This window comes from Typha angustifolia, chromosome 3, assembly GCF_048772165.1.
Source record: "Typha angustifolia cultivar Huaian chromosome 3, ASM4877216v1, whole genome shotgun sequence".
NCBI lineage: Eukaryota > Viridiplantae > Streptophyta > Magnoliopsida > Poales > Typhaceae > Typha > Typha angustifolia.
Genome location: NC_133241.1, coordinates 8,276,273 through 8,298,605, shown reverse-complemented (window position 1 = coordinate 8,298,605; position 22,333 = coordinate 8,276,273). Strand labels below are relative to the sequence as shown.

General features: G+C 39.2%; 4 protein-coding genes across 8 annotated transcripts; 1 reads left to right on the top strand and 3 right to left on the bottom strand.

Annotated features, from left to right (window-relative positions):
* Positions 1-2,671: 2,671 nt before the first annotated feature.
* On the bottom strand, positions 2,672-3,903 carry LOC140758428 (NDR1/HIN1-like protein 10). Its single transcript, XM_073094586.1, has one exon. The coding sequence runs from the start codon at positions 3,695-3,697 to the stop codon at positions 2,921-2,923; it is 777 nt and encodes a 258-aa protein (XP_072950687.1). The 5' UTR covers positions 3,698-3,903; the 3' UTR covers positions 2,672-2,920.
* Positions 3,904-4,530: 627 nt separating this feature from the next.
* LOC140758514 (exocyst complex component EXO70A1-like) lies at positions 4,531-10,131 on the bottom strand. Of its 2 annotated transcripts, none has more exons than XR_012104120.1 (12): positions 9,822-10,131; positions 9,624-9,719; positions 9,318-9,523; positions 8,754-9,008; positions 7,935-8,073; positions 7,647-7,859; positions 6,502-6,707; positions 5,696-5,896; positions 5,516-5,615; positions 5,317-5,414; positions 5,089-5,213; positions 4,531-4,997 (listed from the first exon to the last, which is right to left on the bottom strand). XR_012104120.1 is itself a non-coding variant. In XM_073094713.1 (12 exons), exons 1-12 carry the CDS (start codon positions 9,978-9,980, stop codon positions 4,880-4,882), a joined length of 1,938 nt encoding a protein of 645 aa, XP_072950814.1. In that variant the 5' UTR covers positions 9,981-10,130; the 3' UTR covers positions 4,531-4,879. The 2 variants fall into 2 exon arrangements, 1 of the variants encoding a protein (XP_072950814.1); XM_073094713.1 differs by having other exon boundaries at positions 5,089-5,235; positions 9,822-10,130.
* A 2,358-nt stretch (positions 10,132-12,489) lies between these two features.
* On the top strand, positions 12,490-18,554 carry LOC140778583 (two-component response regulator-like APRR9). Of its 4 annotated transcripts, XR_012107211.1 has the most exons (10): positions 12,491-12,847; positions 12,921-13,082; positions 13,170-13,300; positions 13,400-13,504; positions 13,665-13,818; positions 13,911-14,331; positions 16,064-16,874; positions 17,618-17,800; positions 18,020-18,143; positions 18,239-18,554. XR_012107211.1 is itself a non-coding variant. In XM_073123381.1 (8 exons), exons 1-8 carry the CDS (start codon positions 12,520-12,522, stop codon positions 17,732-17,734), a joined length of 2,229 nt encoding a protein of 742 aa, XP_072979482.1. In that variant the 5' UTR covers positions 12,490-12,519; the 3' UTR covers positions 17,735-18,554. The 4 variants fall into 4 exon arrangements, 1 of the variants encoding a protein (XP_072979482.1); XR_012107212.1 differs by having other exon boundaries at positions 12,490-12,847; positions 17,618-18,143; XR_012107208.1 differs by having other exon boundaries at positions 18,020-18,554.
* A 1,227-nt stretch (positions 18,555-19,781) lies between these two features.
* LOC140778598 (uncharacterized) lies at positions 19,782-21,190 on the bottom strand. The gene is made up of 4 exons (XM_073123399.1): positions 20,795-21,190; positions 20,595-20,702; positions 20,367-20,454; positions 19,782-20,267 (listed from the first exon to the last, which is right to left on the bottom strand). The coding sequence occupies exons 1-4, from the start codon at positions 20,990-20,992 to the stop codon at positions 20,188-20,190; spliced, it is 474 nt and encodes a 157-aa protein (XP_072979500.1). The 5' UTR covers positions 20,993-21,190; the 3' UTR covers positions 19,782-20,187.
* Between the last annotated feature and the right edge of the window lie 1,143 nt (positions 21,191-22,333).

Below are 22,333 nucleotides of genomic sequence, written 5' to 3'. Positions count from 1 at the left end.
TTAATTCAAGGGAAAATTTTAAATGACACGTCTTTTTTAAAACATTCATTCAGTTTGAACCCCACAGTAGTGCTGCAGCCTGCCAGATGCTACTAGTAGTGCTTGAATGCATGACAAGCTAATGTAGGTTCTGGCAGGCTGCAGCATCTTACTTTCGAAAATCTCAAGCCTGGTACAAAGTGTGATCTGAGTACTAGAATGATGCTTATTCTTTCCTAAACCCTATGCAGTAGGAAAATTTGAAAGCGACACATAAATAAGATGGATGGTGCAGGTGTCTCAGACAATTTTGTTGTATTATTTTCCTCAGTTTGCTTCTTTATATCTTTTTCTTCCTTAATTTATTTCCTGGTTTACCATCTGTTACAACAAGTCTTTGAAACTAATAAAGTGCTGTTGCCTTTGTTCTGCTAGTATAGAGCTGGCAAGATAGCCCATGCTTAAAATTGAAACCTGGGTACCTGACGGTAAATGTATGTCTCAGACATATGGAGGTGGCTTATGGCACACATAGACATGGTTCGATAGAGACCTAAGCTTAGAGGGAAGAGTCATCCTGAAAGCTGGGGATGGTTCGTTTATGCATAAGCTTATTTGAAGTGAAGAGACCTTTGGCTATGTGTACCGACATTAGCCATACATCTTGACAGGTTAGTGTTTAATTCATCTTTAAGATAGGAATTTGGAATTTTGCATCGTTTTCTCTTGTTTCTCTGACTTATTCTTCCTCCTTTTAGCTCAGTTAACTCTTGACGGATTTAAGCCAAACCTAGAGAATCACCTTTGTCCACTGCTCGCAACAAAATTAGAAGAGACGCAAACAAAATGTGAAGAGAAAGCAACTTTTATCAAGCTCTCCAAAAGTTCCCCATTGCTCACTGCTTTTGCTGGTACTTCCATTGTTATTATTTGTTCTGTTAACCAGAGTGAGATTTCTACTATTTCCAGTGTGTGTGGTGGATTTGGTACTGACGATATCATGGTAGTCTGTCCTCGCTGTTGGAAGGTGATACTTGTGCTTAATAATATCTACCTACCTTTCAGGTGGGCACCTCTTAAATTACCACTTGATAAAATAACCAATTCTTCAGAGCCAAGAGAAACTCCCAGTGATCATTAGTACGCAGGATCCAAATTACAGCAACAAGACGTGGTTTTATCGAACTAACAAGCCCTGATAACATCAAATAACTAGCTCTCGTAGTACTTATCCTAACCTCTTTTGATACACCAAACAATTCGGGCTGGCTGAATGTTTGCCACTTGACATTAATTGATTGCTGCGTGATGCATGGGACACTATAAAGTCTGTGCCGATGTAAACTCTTCCTCTTTTTTTTATAATCTCTACATCTTGGTTTCGACAACACTATCTTTCAGCTTACAAATTATGCATCTTCACGTGTGAAATTACACTGACATGTTGTTAGGCTCATTTAAGATTAACAGATCCACAAGGAAACTTTGGCAGTAAGAGAAGAGCAACTTATCTAACGGGACACATTGTCATCAATCAAGTCGTGCCAGTGCCAGTGCCAGCTCAAAATGGACAAAATATGTCAAGTAGTGCTTGGCTGCTAGCTCTCCACCAAGCTGGTTCAGCAACTAAACTGCTACCTGATGATTGCTGACTAGTACTCATCCACTTATCCTCTTTCGCTTCATTAGTTTAAGCTACTAATCGACTATTCTTCCAAAGCAAGAAAAGAATCTAGTAGCGTAACTGAGAAATTGGAATGCTAAAGTTGGATCAACATTCAGTCAATCCTCAATTCTCAATCTGCAATCACTCTTCTAGTTCAATCCTCCTCCCCTCATCAAAAACGCCGGTGTCTTACAATGTAGTAATTTTCTAACCAATGGCACATAGAAAGTTCACTTTCGATCTCATTTGGCACCCAAAAAATTGCAAGTTTTCAACTTATAAGCTGCAGTGTTATTTCTTGTATCCTTCGCAGTCATTACGAAGATGTAAGAAACTTTGTCTAACTATAAACCACTAAATCCTGATCCTAATAAATCTGCATTTGGCGCAAAGCACATCAACACATGGATATCTGAAATAAGATCTAGCATGAATTTTAAGGAATACATCAAATAACTTAACAAAACCTGTAGTTTATTATACATTCTATTAGGCATCCCCAAATACTTGCACATGCACCTAGAAAATGCATAAATACTATATCCTTTTCAAGTGGCGATTTCTCAGATCATTGGTGAGCACTATAAAATTTGACGTTCGAGGGTCCAAACAAATCAAACAAAAGAAGAAAACCCCATCACCAAGTGTCATAATTCATTAAATACTGATTTTATCAAGACCACATCATGGAGTTCCAGAAACGGAACATGCCCTTGTGCTAGGCCACTATGGTGGAAGGATTTCATAAGTCATGGCCATGCACAGTGGTACAGTTGAATCACAATAGGGTACACAGGTCGCCTGACTGGAACTCCAAAATAGAAAATGTTTCATCTAATTGCAAAGATCTAATACTCGATACATGTCATTCAACATAAAACCATATTCAAACACAGTTATGGGACAGATGAACTGGTGGGTGCATATAACAAGATGAAGATACAAAATTTCTCGTCAATGGAATGGATCATCTTGACAACATTTTTACCTGCTTGCGATTCCCTTACTCTCACACCACAATACAGATAGAACAAAACAAAAGAAAGACATTATTGCATTAAAATAATCTAGGACCAGCACAGATTACCAAATCATGCAAACAATGCAATGAGTTGGAAAGAGATTAAACCAATTTGCGAGCAGTCATGTTAGAATCTAGAGCTAATAGAAATCAGATGTCACCACATTAGTAAGCATCCAGAGATAGTCACAAAATCACACTCATACGCATTACCACTAATCGTTAATAAGAGTAAAAATTTCCATACACTTACTTCACATATCAACCCGGCATTGCTTCGGCGCTCCGGTCATCGATCCTGCCATGGCCTTCGAGCTATTAAACCCGATCGATACATCATCACAGGACACCCTCATCGCGTGCCGCCTCGTCCGCCAACCCCCGGAATTGAAGACCACCCATGAGAAAACCCTAAACTGAAACCTGACGACACCGTTCCCATTCCCCCGATCCGATTCGATCCCCTTAACGGCATCGGCGCCGACGTACTCCCCCATCGCGACGAGCCGGGCGTGGACGGTGGAGACGTTTCTCTTGGATTGGTAGAAAGGCGGGAGATAAGTTTCCGCGATGGAGTCGCCGCGGTAGAAGATCCTGGCGGAGATGGAGTCGTAGTGGACGCCGAGCTTCTTGTTAGGATTTCGGGCGGTTAGGGTTAGGTCGAAATCGGCGGAGAGGAGGGACGAGGCGGAGGAGAGGTTGAAGGAGGAGACGGAGGCGGAAGAAACGGAGAACTGAGGAAGGCGGGGGCGGAGGATGAGCCAGAGGAGAAGGGTGGCGGCGCCGAGGATTAGGAAGAACGCGACGGCGAAAGCAAGTAGGCGGCGGAGGAAGGCGGTGTTGCGGTTCCCATAAGGAGGAGGGGGAGGGGGGTAGTAGGGAGGAGGAGCGGAGACCGGGTAGTAAGGGGCGGCGTGGGGCGGCGGAGCTGGGTAGGGGTAAGCAACACCGGAGGCGGAGGTCGCTGCCCCGCCGTTGTGGGCGGGGTAGCCGGTCACTATTGGGGGTTTTGGATCGCTCGTGGAAGACATTGATGAAGAGGAGGAAGAGGAGAGAGAATAGAAAAGCGCGTATAGAGAAGAGAGGCGAATACCGCAATTAAGCTGGAAGAAGGAAATAATAGAGAGAGAGGGAGAGGGAGAGTAAAAATTGAGAGAAATCCGTTTTGATGAGAAATAAAGGTTGAGTTATTTAGCGGGATTGTTTGATATTCTCGAATAAGTAAATAGAATAAATCTTGCTTATAAATGAGTTGTTGGATAGAACCGTATTGACGGTAGAGAATAAAGAAGAGTGTCTATCAACTTTGTTGGGAAGGAATAAAGGTTGTTATCTATTACTTTACTTAACCCCATGGTTGTTCTAATACCTTTTGCCATCTCTTCAATAATTGTTCTCGTCCACGATTACGAAACGCTCCCTCGTTCTTCTCAAGTAGGTTGCGGGTTCAGGTTAGGTGATATTTCATTTGGCAAAGGCTTTGATTGTTTTTGCATACAGGGGATGATATAGGAATTAAATCTATTCGTAAAAGGAAACTGGAGAGAGATTGGGAGGTGGGTCAAAATAATCCCAACTAATTTGATTTGAACGAACGAGCACGAAGTAAACAGGTTACAATTACTAGTTGGTGTGAAAATGAAGTCAACACAGCCCGAATCCAGTTGGTGTGAAAATGATTGCCACAATGCCACTTCCTACCGACGGCTGACTTTGTGAACCACGCAATTGAAGTACAATTACTAGTTGTAAACACTAGCTTTTGAAACGAATAGGCCAAAAATTTGTTTTTCCTTCTGTACAAGACTAACAAATATGTCAAGATTCTTATAAATCAAATTTCCAGACAATGGGAAGCTGTGAGTGGGAGCACAAAAGAATTACTGAAAAGAAACCTTCCAGAATTCTGATGCTAATAATATCAGTAGGCCACAGGGATCCATTAACAGCATTCCATATGTACATATCCCGTCAGATCAATTAGCGCATTGGACATCAGAATTCTACAGTGCTACATGAATAAAAGAATACAAAAGATATTTGAATTGAACGAGGTACATGTGGACAGAAGCACCTGTAAAATTATTGGCATGTAGGGGGATGGGGGGGGGGTGGGGGGGTGGGGAAGATTAGCTACATCAGCTGAATATTATGTTGAGATTATGTGAGAAGCTACATACAATGGACAAGTATATTTTTGGTTTCATCAGCTCTTAGCGCTTTGGATCAGCCCATGTTTTTCCCTCAAAGAACTCACCTAACAGCCGGTCGAGCTCTTCCGGGTTGTATCTGATATATTTCTGAGGGTTCTTCCCGTTCTCAACCAGAGGCCTGAGATGCAATAGTGACACGTTAGAGACAACAGCAATCATACCACTATTGATGCATCAATCCAAATTGCACCTAAGAATATCAGTCATACCCAAAACGTTTGATGAAAGATCTGTATGCCGGTAATAGAACTTCAGCGACTGCAAGCCTCAGAGACTCACGCAGCTCTTGGTCAGGTACTGTCCATTGAGATTGCTTTTGGTGGAGCTCTTCAAACTGAAAATTGAAAGACTTGAACCTAATGATGACAAGAACAAAATAAGTTTACCATAAGTTTGCCACTTGACCATAATAAGGCAGCATCATGCAAGTTACTGACCGCTCCTTGATTGTTGCTCTTGAAGCTCCACTACTGCCACCTCCCTCGGCTCCTAATGAACCAGTATTCATACCTTGGACTGAAAGTGTCTGTAGAATCTGGAGAAAATAAAGGTAGTTTATTTTGAGAAAAAGCACACAGTTAAGTTCAGGGGCCGAGCATAGTTAAAGAAGGGGAATAGGTTGATTTATCAAATTACCTTGGCCCAAGCAACCCTTTTATATTGATTTGCATTTTGTTGTACAATCCTTCTATGTCTTTGAATCCAGTCATCGCCCAGTATGTCTTTTGCTTCTGACCTGAAACAAGATATGGTCCATATGATGTTTAAACCTTCACCGTCTTCTAGATTTCAGATTCCGAACAGCAATCAACGTACCGACGCACAGATCTGACCATATAATGGATGTTGTTCATGAGAAATAGGTAAGTCAAAGCAGGATCTCTGTACTGCTTAGATTTCCCATCTAGGTTACTTTGAAGAGCTTGCATAATCCTCATTGTTACGATCGCCAGCTGAGAATCTGTTTCATTCCTAGTTTCAAACTCTTGAAATAGTTGCTTCAATGTTGTCTGGTAACTGCATATGTATACATTTGTTAAATAGCAAGCACGAGTTTGTCCAGATAGTCTGGATACTAGAGTTGCTGTAGCATTTCAAGATTCCTACCAAAAATTGGAAAACACTGCATAAACTAATTGGTTCTGTCAAAATATCTCACAACAGATGTTTGGGAAATCACACTACATACTTATGTACAAGCAAGTAAACATATAGAAGTATCATAGTGTTTTAGGTTATCTATAGTGCACCCTGTGATCCCTACTTTGAGTCATCTAGACAATCGTTCAGATTAATGGGAACAAAGCTGCATACATCTTGTCTTTCCAAATCCCTATTTGTAGGAGTCTGCCCTGCAATGGGACACTCTTTTAATTTATATTACATGATGTACATATAGACATTAAATCTCCAATATCCACCTCGTGTTTCAGGCTTTCAGCTATCTCTGTTAAAGATAGATCATCAAAACTAGTAGCGTAAAGCCAATAACAATGCTAACTTGCTAAGACATAGCAACTTGAAAGATATTTTAACTTATCAGCATCCTAACTAAATAGGGATATAACATGTCAAGCAAAAACGCTTTCTCTAAAATAAGAGCTGAGAAGGACAAGACTTACTCAAAAAGAAACTTCACATAATTAATTACATAGCTTGTAAGAGGATGCACTGTTCCATCTTGGACAGTAGTTTTTGAAGCATCCTTTTCAACTGCCTCCTCAAAATCACCAAATGTTTCTTGGGCAGTCTGCGCCAACCGCTTGGTTAAACTAAGTGCAGATTCGCGCATCTCAGAACAAGCTTTGCCTTCAAAAATCACCTCAAACTGATAGAAAATTTAGGCAAGACATATAAGCTTCACTGTGGAAGCAAAAGCCCTTTTGCTTCAAAAGGCTAACAAATCATCAATAGAATATATGCATGCAGGTTTCTCAAGGTATACAGAAAATCATAAGAAACATGATGCATCTGAGATATTGAAAAAAATTGCAAACTAGAAGATTGGGAACTCTCTAAATATGCCACATATAATATGGACTTCTCATATTTGGTACTACAAGTCTACAATAGGCTTCACACTTAAAGAATATAAAGCCAGAATGAAATTTTCTGAACTACTGTTATACGAAGACCATTTTTGACTGAGAAAAAGCTTAATGTAGGAATAATGTAGGAATCTCTTTTAGTATCTTAGACCTGTGAGCATAGGCAGAAAGACTAAAGAATGATCCTAATGCTGATAAAAATGCCATATGATATCTAACAAACAGAATAATTGTCAACTACAATGAAGCTGAACAAGAAGGGAACTTCGAGCATGAACTTCTAGCACACCCAACTGTCAATGTCAAAGCATTCATTCATCAATGAGAATTATGAACCTTAAATAAATAGGAACAATTTGACTAAACAGCTCATATAAGCTACAAATTCACATCATAAAACCAAATTGGTGCTACATTACCTAGAAGAATTGGTAAAGATTTCAAGAAAATCATGATCAAGGACTACAAGACAAGTTATTAGGGAAATTAGTATTCCGACCATTCTTAGTACACATCTTTGTATAATCCTAGCTGGTCGACATGATCCACTTCCAAGGGCTTATACAATAATTTGTTAACCGTAGAAACTAATAAATCACAAAATTTGACTCTAATACATACAATTGGATAAACTATTTACAATAAAATTTATATAAGTTGTCTTAATAAAAGATGCTCTATAGAGTCAGATTTCCATAAGATGGAAAATGTTAGCATACCTCAGATTGTAGTTCATGCATTATTTCATACATGTCAAGAAGCACAAATAACTTTTCAGGGGACCTTTTGCTTTTAGCAACTGCTTCCCCAAAACTGAGAAGCGTGGCAACACTATTTACTGTTACAAGAGCAAAGCACTGGTCCTTCTGGAAATTAATGCCGTCAAAAATTTGATCACAAACTTTTCGTTCTCCAGCAAACAACAGTTTAACCTGTTCAAGAAAACTCAAATTATTGGAACTCCAAAAGTATACCCTCTGTGGTATAATTTAAAAAAAAACTCTTACTGCAATTCGCATAAAATGAATCCAGTTTCCAATCTTGGCCTCTAGTGCCTCCCATTGCATCTTCTGCACATCATCTTTGCTGAGCTTTTCCACTCCCAGCTTCCAAAGGCTTGATTCTAGTGCTGAAGCACGAGCATCTCTGAGATCAAAGGGAAAAAAAATTGTACATACCACATAAGCACCAAAAATAAACTAAAAATATAGAGTGAACAAGAACTGAAGAAACTGTATAATTGTGTTCTGAAGCATATATGACATAGAAAAGTCTAAGATGAATTTCCTACCATCAGTATCTATTGTTTGCGGCACAATATATTTAAGAAAATTGGTTCACGCAATGCTAGGTCTGAGTCTCTCTTTCATACTCCATATAAACTCGGCATAAGATATTGTCTTTACTCTCTTCCAGGAACTATATAAAACTATAAATGTGGAATATTGCTCATCCCAAGATTTGGGCCTCAGATTATGGATTTTGATTTTTTTTTACACTCATAATCCCTCAGATACACCACACATATGCACATGCATGTAGAATTTTAAATAATGTTGAACTTGGCAGATAAATGTTTGCATAAAAACAAACACACAATGACTCAAATTCTTACATCTATTCTGCATAATTCTCCAATAACTGCATGTCCTTCGTTTGTATTGCTTCTTAAAAGAGACCCAAAATTTGTAATTTGAGTTTCATTAATGCAACACCAAAATTACCTCCATCTTTCTAATAGGAAAGTCATGTAGTTTTCCATCATGAAGAACATGATGAAGAGTTCCAGCAGAGTCAGATAAACATAAGATATCCGGAAATTTTACCTGTAAATTTTGAAACACTGCTGCTGGTAGCCAGCTTGAATCAATTGCTGAGCTAAGTCATGTAGCAGAGGCAAAATCCTTGGAGGAACGAGAGTTGGTGTTTTGTAGATAGTTGTCTCCAATAATTTGGTTGGATGCTCAGAGTGATTTGCTGAAGGATGGTTCTTACCATTATCAACTTGGTGCCCAGGTGATCCTCCCGGTCGCAAAGAGTTGGGAAGGCAGTCAAACAGACGATCAGGCTCAATGGGTTTGCTGAAAGCAGAAAAGAGGGAAATTTTATTTGTTAGAACAGAGAAATTAAACAAATACACACTTAAATTATTTTTTCTTTCTTCTTCTTTTCCTTTTTTTTTTTCTACCACGTGAAGAATTACTCAATAATATGCAACTCGCACCCCCAAAACTGAGGCACCAAAGAATATATACAAGCTCCAATCAAGTAACAGAAATATTTCCACGAAGAAGTTTCCCATGGCTTGATGAGCATGATGTGAGATTTCAAATAACGCGAGAGCCAACAATGAGAAAACTGACGCAGAGCAATCACCAATAAAAACAAACCTGTAATTAGCTAAAATCTGCCTGAATTCCTCCTCCAGCTTCAAGATGGACTTCGCTAGCAAATTGTTGATATGGTTGAGAACCCCATCACTGCCCTTGAAGTTATTATTTGAGGTGAAGAATCGAACAATGCCTCTCAACAGATCAACCGCCTCCAGATAGCTTTCTAGATCCTCATGCGGTCCTCTTAATATTGTAGCCTCAGCCTATTCCATATAGTGCAATCAAATTACAACGGATGCTATAAAAATGTTCAAGTTATCAAACAAATTCAAACACAAATTGGGATGGAAGACAGAAACCGACCTGGCGCGACAGATCAAATTGACCAAGAATGACCTCTGCCGCCTTCAAAGTCTTGTCGATGTTCTCGTGCGCCATCCGAATCGCGTGCGTCCTTACCTACAGATCGGACAAATCTCAACCTCCACGATCGCATCAAAGAGCTGATCACGATTCTTCGATCGGCGAGGAGAACTCGAGAAGGGTAACAAGGAATTTAACCTGGGTGGGGCGCATCGCCGCCTCGAGAGCCGAGAGGCGATGGTCGAAGGATCCAAGGATGGCTACCATACTATCGGTGTTGGTCTGGCTCTTCTGCAACGAATCCCTCAGCAAGCTTGCTCTTTGCGACAGCGACTCGATCGCCTGCGGAACCCCCATTCCTCCACCTTCTCCTCAATTCCGATCTCGAAGATCGAGATCTAGAGAGAGAGAGAGAGAGAGATATCAACGAACTGGTCTTTCGCCTATGTTGATGGAAGAAGAAAGCGTACTCTTTGGAGGGAATCGTTTTGCCGCGGCGACCGAGCACGTATATTAATAACAAAAGCCCCTGCTACTAATCTTCACCCATTCCTCGGTCAGGACAGTGTTTTATCCCATTCGTGCGGGGGGATATATGGACGGTCTGGAGTCACAGTATTCACATTTGGACGGCGGATCATACTTCCCGCAGAGAAACGTTGATACGATGAGCGGAGGAAAAAAAGGTCGGTGAGTTAGGAGAGTTCGGTGCCGTATTCTACTGACAAAGGCTGGGCCACGTCAGCATACGGATTTGAACGACTCGGTTGTTGTTCTCGCCCGAGTCCGTAACGGGTATGTCGGTTGGACTCGGGTCCGAACTCTATAATATTTTCAAATACCATAAAGTAGTCATTATATTATCTTATCATACTCTTTCAGTCAAACTTCCATACAAATAAATAATAAGAATGATACTCACACACACAATTAATACCCTCTTTTCTTTTTCTTTTTTCTCAATGCACGTCTCCTTATTATGCAACAAATATACCTTAACTACTATAATAAAAGCCATACAAAATATGTCTAATATTGTAGCCTGATTTAACTTTTAGGACTATGGGTGACAATTTTTCTATCAAACACATTAATTGGGTACAAGTCTAAAGGATTTAAATAAATTTAGATTTAATATAATTAAATTTGAGTCATAAATGAGTTGATCTCGCATACTAATCATATTTATAGATATTATTCTAATCTGCTGCTACAATCTTTTTAAATATCTTAATTGTCATCGAAAAAAATATCATTATGCTCTATTAAATCTAACTAATCATAAATAAAATTGAATTTAGAAAAAAATAATTTATTTTGCTTTTATATAATTACTTAAAATAATTTGAAAATTATCTGACGTGATTTAAATATAATGATACAATAAAAAGGATTTTATTTTTTGGAATAAAAAGTTATGTGATAAATATTTTGCACTATAACATATTAATAAAAGTGTTCTATTTATTATTTTTAATAATCATTTATTAGGCTGTCAAAAAACTAATCATTATAACAATTGTGAAATAATAAAAAAAAATCTAATAACAATTATAATATTTAGAGAATATAACGATAGTAATTATTATTTTATAATTCAAATATATTTGTTTATAAAGTACATAAGTAATCTAAATTCGAATAGTTTATGTTAACCAATTTAGCTTGTTTAAAACTAATCCATTTATCCATTCAAGCCGTTTAAGCCCACTTAATACTTTTATTAACTTAATAAATAGATCATGCTCGTGACATTGTCCTACATTATTCTCACTTGTCTATATGTACTCAAAAAATATAAACTTTTCTATAGTGAATATAAGGGAAATTTTTAAGTAAAGCCTATTTTTATTAATTTTCTTATTATGACCAGTATTTGAGGATTTTATAAGCATTTTCTTTCTTTTGTTTTCTTATAATTTCCATACAACATTCTCATATGAGTTAGTAAACCCAACTATTTTCAAATAAAAGAATATCAATAAAAACATTTTATTAATATTAAACGTAATTTTTTATACACCTAAACTATTTTTTAGGGGAATATAATAAGGTGGCTAATTTTTTTTACTTGATGGAGTCAACTAGAATGTTATATAACTTTAAAATGGTGGGCTGGCTAAGGTTGGAATTTTAATCAAAGTATTTTATTTAATTTATTTAGTTATAAAGAATATAAACTAGATTAAATGAAAATTATGGGAAAAATATATTGTTACAAAATACTAAAATACAAGCGTTAACAAGCAAAATTGTAAAAATAGAGGGTGTTTATTAAAAAGTTCTCTAATTAAATATCTAAGTAATAAATATCACACATCGTGGCAAATATCCAAGTGGGAGAACAGCACTAGAGGAGCAAAATTACTTGGCAGGATAAGCAACCGTGCGCCGCAGACACGAGTCAGAAAGTCACGTGCCAAAAGTAAAAAAAAAAACAAAATTTCAAATAACACCTTAAATTTGTATTAGTTTTATTAACGCCCGGCGCCTTTTTTTTTTCTCTTATAATTTATTGTTATATGACATCTGAGTTATTAAGTAAGAAATATTCTGTTAAAATACTAAGGATAATTTCTACAGTGTCTAAATCATACGTAAAAATAATATGGTCTAAGATTATTTTAGTAATAAATCAGAGTTACACCAAAGTAACAGTACAGTGTTGTATAAAAATTATAGAAAAAATGAATGTTAATCGGGAAATAAAAAAAAGGACAGGGTGTTATTTGCAAATATCCCAAAATGAAAATATCTTCCTTCAACTCGGTCAGCTCAGCCCCCTCGTCTCCCTGCGCCTCGGACGTCAAGCGAGTGATTGGCTCGCGGAGCGTCCATGTAGTCCACCTTCTCCTCTCGACGCATTCGATTCGATCTCACCGCTGACGTGGCGCCCATGCCCATTAGATATTTCCATTCGTATCCACCACTACACCTCGACTCCTCTTTTTTCCTCCTTCCCTGCCCACCAAATCCTTTTCCTCTCCCCTCCATGGAGCCCAAGACGATGAGAGAGGAGGCGGCGGTCGAAGTGAAGGAGGAGGAAGAAGAAGAAGAAATCCCAGCCGTCCGCCCCAAGATCGACGGCAGCAGGCCCCCCGACCGCCACGTCATCCGGTGGGACCACTTCCTCCCCCGGCGATCCCTCCGCGTGCTCCTCGTCGAGCACGACGACTCCACCCGCCATATCGTCACCGCCCTCCTCCGTAAATGCAGCTACCACGGTAATTTCGCCTCCCCTCTTCCCCTATGCACTTACTTTGTTTGAATCTGGCTTCGAGCTTGCGTCGTCGGCAGTGGCGGCGGTGGCGGATGGGCTGAAGGCCTGGGAGATCTTAAAGGAGAGGCACTACGCGTTCGATCTCGTCCTCACGGAAGTCGCGATGCCATCGCTTTCCGGAATCGGGCTTCTATCGAAGATTATGGCGACAGGGGAGTGCAAGAATATTCCTGTGATTAGTAAGTTTATTTTATCGGATTAGGACCTTAAATTGCTTGATGAATATAGTTTGGTTTGTTTAATTCGGGAATTGCATGTGTTGGTAGTGATGTCGTCGCAAGATTCTATCGGGGTAGTGCTCAAATGCATGCTTAAGGGCGCTGTGGATTTCCTCGTGAAGCCAGTGAGGAAGAATGAGCTGAGGAATTTGTGGCAACACGTTTGGAGGAGACACTGTGTATGTTACTATAATATTTTGACCAGTTATCGTATTAATTTGGATAGTGTGATTTCAACATCATATGTTGGAGATTGGGTAATTTCAATCTTGATGCAGGCGAGTAGCCAAGCAAATGCTTCCGATAACAACGCTGCTAGTAATCATATCAGTGCCAATGGGTCGGAGACTGGGGAAAACAGCAATTCAGGAAGTGATGCTCAGGTAAATATTCAGAATCTTTGTGATTTTTTAAGTTGGAAAGCCATTTTGTATGAGAAGGTAAAAGGTCTGAATTTTAAGATGATTTTACTATTGATGATTTATTATGTGATCATTGGTCTTGCACGCCTTAATGAATATGAATTATGTTCTACTTGAACAGAGTTCGGAAAGTAAGCAGCAGGTGGAAATTGAGAATGCTCAAAATTTCAGGAGAAGTTCTTCTAGAGAAGTGGAAGAAAAACCAGAGGAACCTGATGGTGTGATAGCAGTGAGAACAAAGGTGTTGAAGATTGATAATGGTGAAGAAACTAAAGGTTATTAGTTAATCTTGATTAAATTCAACACTTTGTTCCCCTAATTGACAATTCCCTGTACAGCTCTGATAATCTTAAGGTTAACCATGCAGATTCATTTGGTGGAAGCGCAGTAGAGGTTATTCAACCACCTCTATCTTCAGCTGAGAAAAGTCTAGAGAAAAAGTCTCTTAATGATATAATGCATAATAGTGAAGATGTACAGCAGTCTATGAGAGCCAGGGGGGATGTAATTGTTGGTTTGATTTCCCATCATCCAAATGATTCTCTGAAGGATGTCGTAGCCTGTATTGAGCCAATAGTGGACAGGAAAAGCAGTTCTTCTGTTATAGAGAAGGACGCCTTTCGAGAAAATTCATTATGTGAAGATTCAGCCAGCTGTACTCGGAAGAGTAAATCTGCTTTTGTTTCCTCTCAACTTCTGGAAAGAGGACCACAGATAAATGATAGTGTAAATCAGGGCTTCAAGGAAAAGCATATACTGATTCATTCTGATGCCTCTGCCTTTTCAAGGTAATGTTTCTTTCTCTGAACCCCTGGTTCATGCAACTGCTAGCTTATGTTCAGTGTGATTTGCCCTTGTACAATTTGTGTTATTTAATATATGTGTGTATATTAGGATTGAATTTATTGAGAAGAGACATTAAGAACTATAATGGCAAGGCCACTGCAAACTGTACCTATCAGCCATAAGGATATGAACTTATATGTCATTTTTGAGAAAAATTTTAATGCTAGATTTCTTCAGTTGGTAGTTGGATTTTACAGTTCCACGAAGCACTACATGCATGCTTAAATACAAAGAACATGTTACATAATACTGTATCTATGGATGCATTAACTATTTTATATCATTCTGTATTATAGATATTAATGTACTGATGCGCTCGTTGTTCTTTGGTGTTTGTGTAGGATACTATGGAATAAAGAAGTGAACCTAACTTTTCACAGCATTTGTGACCCATTTATTTTGGGTTCCTATAATAATAATTGATTAACAATCAAATAGTTCTGACAAACTGAAAAAATGAACCTCACTTTATGCTTATTCTCTGGCTTGCTATTGTTGGCATATCCATACCATGAAACCTAGAAGCTACTTAGAATGCTATTTCAGTACACCGTGTAGCATTAGTGTCAAATTGAGATTAAATAAGTAGTAGGAAAATATTTTACACTTCCATTGTACACTGTTTGTGGGCAATTGCTTTGAACAGGGGAACTGTGTATCCATGTAATTTATGTTTGGTCCTTCCTCTTCTCATCCAACCTTTTCATATATAAGAACCAAGTACTAGGTCTTATTGGTTATGTTGGTTAAATGTGTCTAAACTTTCTGGCTGAACTAAAATAAGTAATGCAATATGGAGCATCTGATCGAATGAGCGAAAAATATATTTGAATGAAACTTTGCAGGTTCTGTTATTGAAACGTTTGCGATAGTTTATATCTGGGTGGGAATTAGGATTTATCTTTTAGAGTCTTTGGTTTATTTTTTAGAGTCCCAGTTGGGATTATTTTCAGAACTTGTCTCAGAATAGATGTTTTATTTTTCAGAGTTTGTTTTATCATAGGAGTTTTATTTTTCAAAGTTTGTTTTGGATTTGCAGTGTAGCAGAGAGTCTATAATATGTACTGGAGTTTTGTGTTAGGGATAATGTTATTCTTTATTCAATAAAGTCTTCATATGTTGAGCGATATTTGAGATGAGATGCACTAGCTTAGAGTAATTCTAAGTGAAAATTTTGGTGAAACACTAAACTCTTGAATTAGTGAAACATCATCCATCTATCAAGTGAGTTATGGTGAGATGCTAAACTTTTTGATTGCTGAAATATCATCCATCTATCAATTATTAGTTTTGGTGAGAAGCCGAACTCTTGGGTTGGTGAGACATCATCCTTCTTTCTTATTATGTTCTTAAATATGATCGTTTGATGATCTCTTACCATCTGCGCCGATAAAGACAAGTGGACATTCTTTGATGAAGCATAGGGAGCAAATTGGTTGGTAGAATCATCTATCTTATCTATTGCAGTTTAACCTCATGCAACTTAGAAGCAGAATATGGAAGTTCATCCTCGAAACTTGAGTAAGATAAAGAACTTAAATGAAGTTCAACCCCAGAAATTCTACTCTCTTGTAATTTTGAAAAAAAAAATCAAAAATTTGATATACCTCAAGATCCAACATTATTGTCTCTAGTATTTTCTGAGGACAGGGTATTGTTTTATGAAAAATGCAGGTATGGTGATAAAAGGATCCAACCTTCAGGTCAAATGCTGTCTTCATCTCTATCTATTAGAAGCAGAGAATCTGGTGATGAGGAGAGGATCACTTGCTTCCAACCTAAAAATATCTTGTCTTCATATCAAGGAAATGCAGATGAATCTACTGTTCTTTTATATAGCGGCAAGGAGAATGTTGGTGCTTCGTGTTCTGGTCTTGCTGGAGAAAATGCTTCTGCTAGTCCCTCCTCCAATGGAAGAGATATAGTTTTCCATCATCCTCAATTTGGGATTATATCGCTACCGGGTCCTGTTGGAGCTATACCTTACCAGAGCTTGTATGCTGGGTATGATGCTATTCTGCAGTCTATGTTCTTCTCCCAGACCTCTTTTCAGCCACATAATTTATCTGAAATTGAGAAAATAGCAGCCCATATTACTTCTGATCAATCTAACTGCCATGGAAACAATCTTGATAACCACTTACACTGTGATGAAATTCACAACCATGAAGAAAATCATCAGACGAACCTTCAAAGACAACAAGTTGACAGAGAAGCAGGAGAAGCAAGAAACTCGTTATGCACTTCAATGAAACAAGTTGATCAAAGAGCTATCTGCATCCGGGGTATTATTGGAGGTAGTGGAAGCTATGGTAATGGTGAAACAGCAGATCCAACTGCAAATACAGGAACTGCCATAGAAAGTGGGAATGAAAGCAGTGTCCATAATTGCAAAAGACATGGTTCTGACAGCGATCGCTCTCGTCGTGAGGCTGCCCTGATTAAATTCCGCTTGAAACGGAAAGACAGATGCTTTGAGAAAAAGGTAGCGGTTCAGGTTTACTTTAAATTTTAAAATACATAAGTTTTCAGTCATTTTAGTCTGTCATCAAGATATATCTGTGAACTTATTTGTGGGTCATGTTCTAGAGTACATATATGCCCAGCAGTACTATGTCAATGACAGGCCAACATCTTTAGGAGTCAGTTCTTAATTGAGTGACCAAATTATAAATCAGCTTTTAGCATAATACGCCTCTGCAATTATTAATATAAATTTCATGATATCTATCTAGTGACAAAATAATATATGATTACCTTGTTTCTATGTATCTAACAAATGAAATTTATCTGCTTAAATTATAGATGTTGTGTTAAGGATAGTAGCCTTGTTTCTGTTTAAAACAGCACTGGGAGAAACCAGTGCGTACTTTTAATGTTACCCTCATGGGCAGAGCCACATAGAAGCAAAGGGGGGCCATGCGCTCTATATCCCCCCAAACCCCCGCTTGATTTTTAAATTATAGCATTATTTTATTTTGGTCAAGACCCTGTATTGTTTAAAATTATGCATTGAATATGCTACGCAACCCTCTGTATGAGTAAAAGCCTGCTTTGTCTTTAGTTACTGTTGACCTGAATTTAGTTGATAAAAATCCTCAGAGCCTAATTCTGAATAAGGGATGATCTGATTGTATTTGGTGTGCGATTATACTTCTTTTATAATGGGTCAATAATTTAGAGAATATTACCTGTTTTAACATATGACCCTGGTTGTTGGTTTGACAGGTAAGGTACCATAGCAGGAAGAAGCTTGCAGAGCAACGCCCAAGAGTAAAAGGCCAATTTGTGCGTCAAAAAGTATCCGATTCTAATACAGCCACAGAACCAGAAGATTGGCAATGAACATTTATGTTTAAATGTTTAATGATAGTTTACTTTTTTATCCTCCTTTTATGAGGGGCATTTGAGGTAAGAAATACCAGCTAACAAAATCTTTCCCTCTTCAATATAGCTTCTCAACTAATCTTTGTGCCTGTTCAAATCAGAGCAGCTGGTTAACTAGCTTGTAATTATATCAAACTTCCAATATGTAATCAAATTAAATAATTTTATAGTAGAATCTCTACACAAATACTAGTAAGTTACACCGTAGATAACATCCTGGTTTCTCTTAAAATCCTCTTGCAGGACAGGTGCAACTGTGCAAATTACTGTAATTTTTGGAATCAAGATGACCCTTGTGATTGGAGTCTCTATAGTCTCGCACAAGGCCATAATCCTGAGGTTCTTTTTGCAACCAGTGGCGGAGCGGGTAAGACTTCTTCTGCATGTATATTTGTCCCAATTTCTAGAGAACTCCAGTGTACTACTAACCAGCAATGAAACATTATTGCTATACACCAACAGGCAAAATTATCTTCATTTACAAGTGTGAAAGGGCAACGTTTTCATGTGTTACTGCTAACAAACATTTGCAGTGATTCAACATTTACGCATACTTGTAATATGATATCTGTATAGCATTGTCTCATTTCACGATCTATTAGACCATTCTTTTTATCATTTTCTGAAACCAAATCCATTGTGCCACATACATTTTCCTTATATTTTCCATGCATTTATGTCCATGAATCTTAATTTTTGTTTTTATTAGCTTGGTTGTGAACATTATTATTTACTAGAGATGGTTGTTCAGATACTGAGCAGCAGCATAGCACGAGAAAGGTTTAAAAAGAGCATACTTCTGGCAATTTATTACAAGATTTATTTGTTCTACAGATTGTGTTTAAATTTTTCATATTAGTCTCTTCTTCCGACTCCAAATCACAAGAAAGATTTCATAAAAGAGAAGCTTGTTTCATTTCTCACACCATTTTTTTGTTGATGGTGGATGAATGATGATCGCATTACCACCCTTTGAGAAACATATTTTCCCATTAAGAATCAATTCCTATCTACTAAATGAAAAAAGATACTAGATCTTTTTATGGAATGCAGACATCTTTTAATCAGAAGCATCCATCCATCAAATTACTTTTCGAAATTAATCACTATCCCATACTTTATTAGTTAAAAAAATAATAATGAAGTGAACTCCTGCTACTTTACAACACTAATGGCGAATCACCTTCCAGTCTTTTTCTCCAAGGAGCATCTTCCCCTCTCCTCTTTACAGCAAGCCTTATGCACCACTGCAGCTATATTCTCTCTCTGCTCTTTTAGCTGTGCAATCCAAGTGTATACAAGAAGCATGGAATCTATACGTACTTAGTAATGTGATATGATAGATAACTCTTACAATTATCCATATAAGAGGAGGACGAAACCCATCGAAGTTGCAAGCTTATATAGAAGACCACTATAGTACTATATACATGGAGAGTAGTAGAATCCATCTCCATTGCACAAGAGCAGGGATGTTTGGATTGCTATCCATGGTGATGATGCTATTCTACGCGGCCGCTGCAGAGACTAAGGATGGTCTTCTTTGCATCAATGCATGTGGAACGTGCCCATCAATATGTACATCACCACCACCGCCACCATCACCACCTCAGAGCTACTGTCCTCCACCTCCCCCGCCGTCACGTTCATCGCCGACGCCGCCCGAAACAGAGAAACCCGGAGGGCTCTCTAATCCGTATTACTATTTCTTTACTTCTGAGGCAAAGAGAGCATGCTCTGTTTTGCCGAGTTGGAGACTCGTATTTCTAGTCTTCCTTTGCTTTGCCATGTGTTTGATGTGATCAGCGGCGGTCATGATCGAGTTGCGTTGTGCATGGGACTCTTTAGTTTGTATAGATCGTTTGATTGATCCTCACTTTTCTAGTGACGACTTAATAAATTTAGATCTTGGATAGAAGCTCGTCTGTTTCCTCCCTCTCCGACTCTGCCAGTAAATTTCCTGGCCAAAGTCTCACCTTCCGCATAAAATAACTCCCTTGTCCTATCTCACAGATCTTAGATATTGTCTTGTCTCAGGGATAAAGAAACTCCCAATAAAAATAATCCCGGGAAATTCTCCTCGACCAAGTATAAGAGGAATAATTTCAAACCAAAGCCCAGCATTGGATGCTCTCACCAGCAGCAGCAAAAGGAAAGCAAGACAGAGTTCAGAGACGCAGACCAAACATAGATACTATTATTGTTTATTTTGTGTACAGAAGTAAAAAAGCAAAACAGGGACCGAACTAGATGACAATAGACAAAAGAAGAGAGAAAGAAAGGAAACAAAACTTTATCCTATGCTCCACTACAATTCTTTCTCTCTCTCTCTCTCTCTCTCTCTTCCTAATCCTAACCCATTTGACATGGCAGTAAAGACACACGAGAGACAAGGATGGATGGGCCCCCTTTTAGTAAGTCCAGTCCTGAGGCAGAGCTAACTCGGGAGAAGGCTGACGTGGCCTCTGCAGTTGCTCTGCTCCTCTCACATCTGCAAGTAAAGTTTAAGAAATATAATAAATTTACGTAATAATTATCCATAAATTTCGTGGCCAACTAAACGAAAAAGAAAGGGAAAGATAATAATTACTAGCTTTCTTCTCCAATTTGCTATCGACCAAAACCCGAGGGAGGAAAACGCCGGTCCCCTGAGACCTCCTCGAACCCGTAACTCTCCCCTGCCAAAAAATAATATATAATAAATAACATAATAATAATAATAATAGTAGTAATAAAATCCTCAAGACATTACGAAGGATCCTTTTGCAGATATAACCCTCTAAATTAGATTAATTTATGGTAACTACTAATCAACTACCAATGGGTGCACCGGCTTAACCGGCGCGAACTCGTAGACCGCCGTCGAACGGGAACCCAACACGCCTCTCCCCGCCGGTCCGAACTGGGTTCGAGCCGGTCTGGACCACTGCAGCACAAAAGAGACGAAGAGGAGAAAGAGGGTTAGAATGTTAGTGAGGAGAAGGGGGGCAAGTGAGGAAATGGGCTCGAGAAGGCGACCTCGAAGTGTGGGGTAGTATTCGGGGTAGCGAAGAGCCGGGCCCGGTCGAGAAACCCGAAGGCGGCGAGTTGGTGGGCTAAGCCATCCGCGCACGCCACGTCGGACCTGAGGCTGCAGCGGCGTACGCCGAGGTCGGGGATGATCTCGGAAGGAAGCCAGAGCTCGCCGTCGTCTAGGTTTGGTGGGAACTCCGCCATCGTAGAAGACTAGAAGGCGAACGTGATTAGAGAGAGAGGAGAGGAGAGGAGAGGAAAAGGAGAGCGAGAAGTTACAGCGGCGGGGTTGGGAGTTTGAAGGAAAGAGTGAAGAGGAGGGGCAAAATGGGGATTTTGGATGGTTTCACTCTTTTCCGGCACTGAGCTCGGGAAACGATGTAGAGTGGGGAGTGACTCGCAATTGTGACTCGGGTTAAGCCCCGTTGGCTTGCACGCCAAGCGCTACTGATAGATTATGGTTAGACTTTTGGGTCCGATGTGGAGTATAAATAGGTTTTCATCAAGCGTTACAAGTTCCATTGTAGGATACGGTGCTCAGTGCAAAACAGGGAATAGCAAAAGGTCCTCGTTGCGCGCGACATGTGGCGGATTGGCATTAGGGGGGAAGTCGATTCGGTTACGTGGCGCGTTCTGGCGTTATTGACCGGGGGACGAGTCGGAAAGCGAGGGGGCGCGTGTCACGTGAGTGGGCCGTAATGTCACACCCGACGTCGTGGGCCGTAAGGCAACCTAACCCGGCTGTGGCCTTTTCGCCCGAGTGCAAAATGACCGTGCTACCCTCCAACGAGGACGTGGTGGGCCCAGGCAGCTTTGCGCGGGAACCGCACGGAGTCGGTATAATTTCGCCCCAAGTTTGCCGCCTTCTTTCGTTGTTCAACGAGGAGGAGCTGAGGACTGAGCGAGTTGCAGAAAGGATCCTATTCTTTCTTGTAATTCCAAAAACAGGACCTAAAAGTAATCTTTTTCTTTTTTTCTTTTTCAATCCTTGCCAGAGTTGCCTTTGCAGATAATACTAATGGACAGCCAAAATAAAAGTATAATAAAAAGATAATTAACAGTTAAATTATGCGAGTTTAAATCTACGTCTAAAAAGTATAGCATTCCAGCAATTTGTCGCGGACTCCATGTCTTGCTCACAAGCAAGGCTAAGGGTTTGGGGCATGTTGGGCCGTTGGGTTTGAGCCCAAATAACAAAAGTGTATCATGAGTGACTCGTTAGTTGCGATACAATCTTTTCCTTTTCCTTTTCCTCTTTTGTGGAAGAGTGAGCTGGCTTAATTAATTTTTTTTTTATCATTCATGAGTTCAAAGTTTATATACGAGCTGGACAAGGGGCCAACTATCTCTAGATACAAAGTCACTTAGACCTTATCAAATTATTAGCTGTCTAATCTATGCTTCAAGTTATATACATCGTCAAACAATTGCTCCGAACCAAACATCGTCAGCTCCAAGCCGTTGCATTATCGATCTGTTCCATCAAACTAACCGCACTGTCAAGCTATTAACTAAATCAAGTCAAGCTACCAAACCACCAAATAA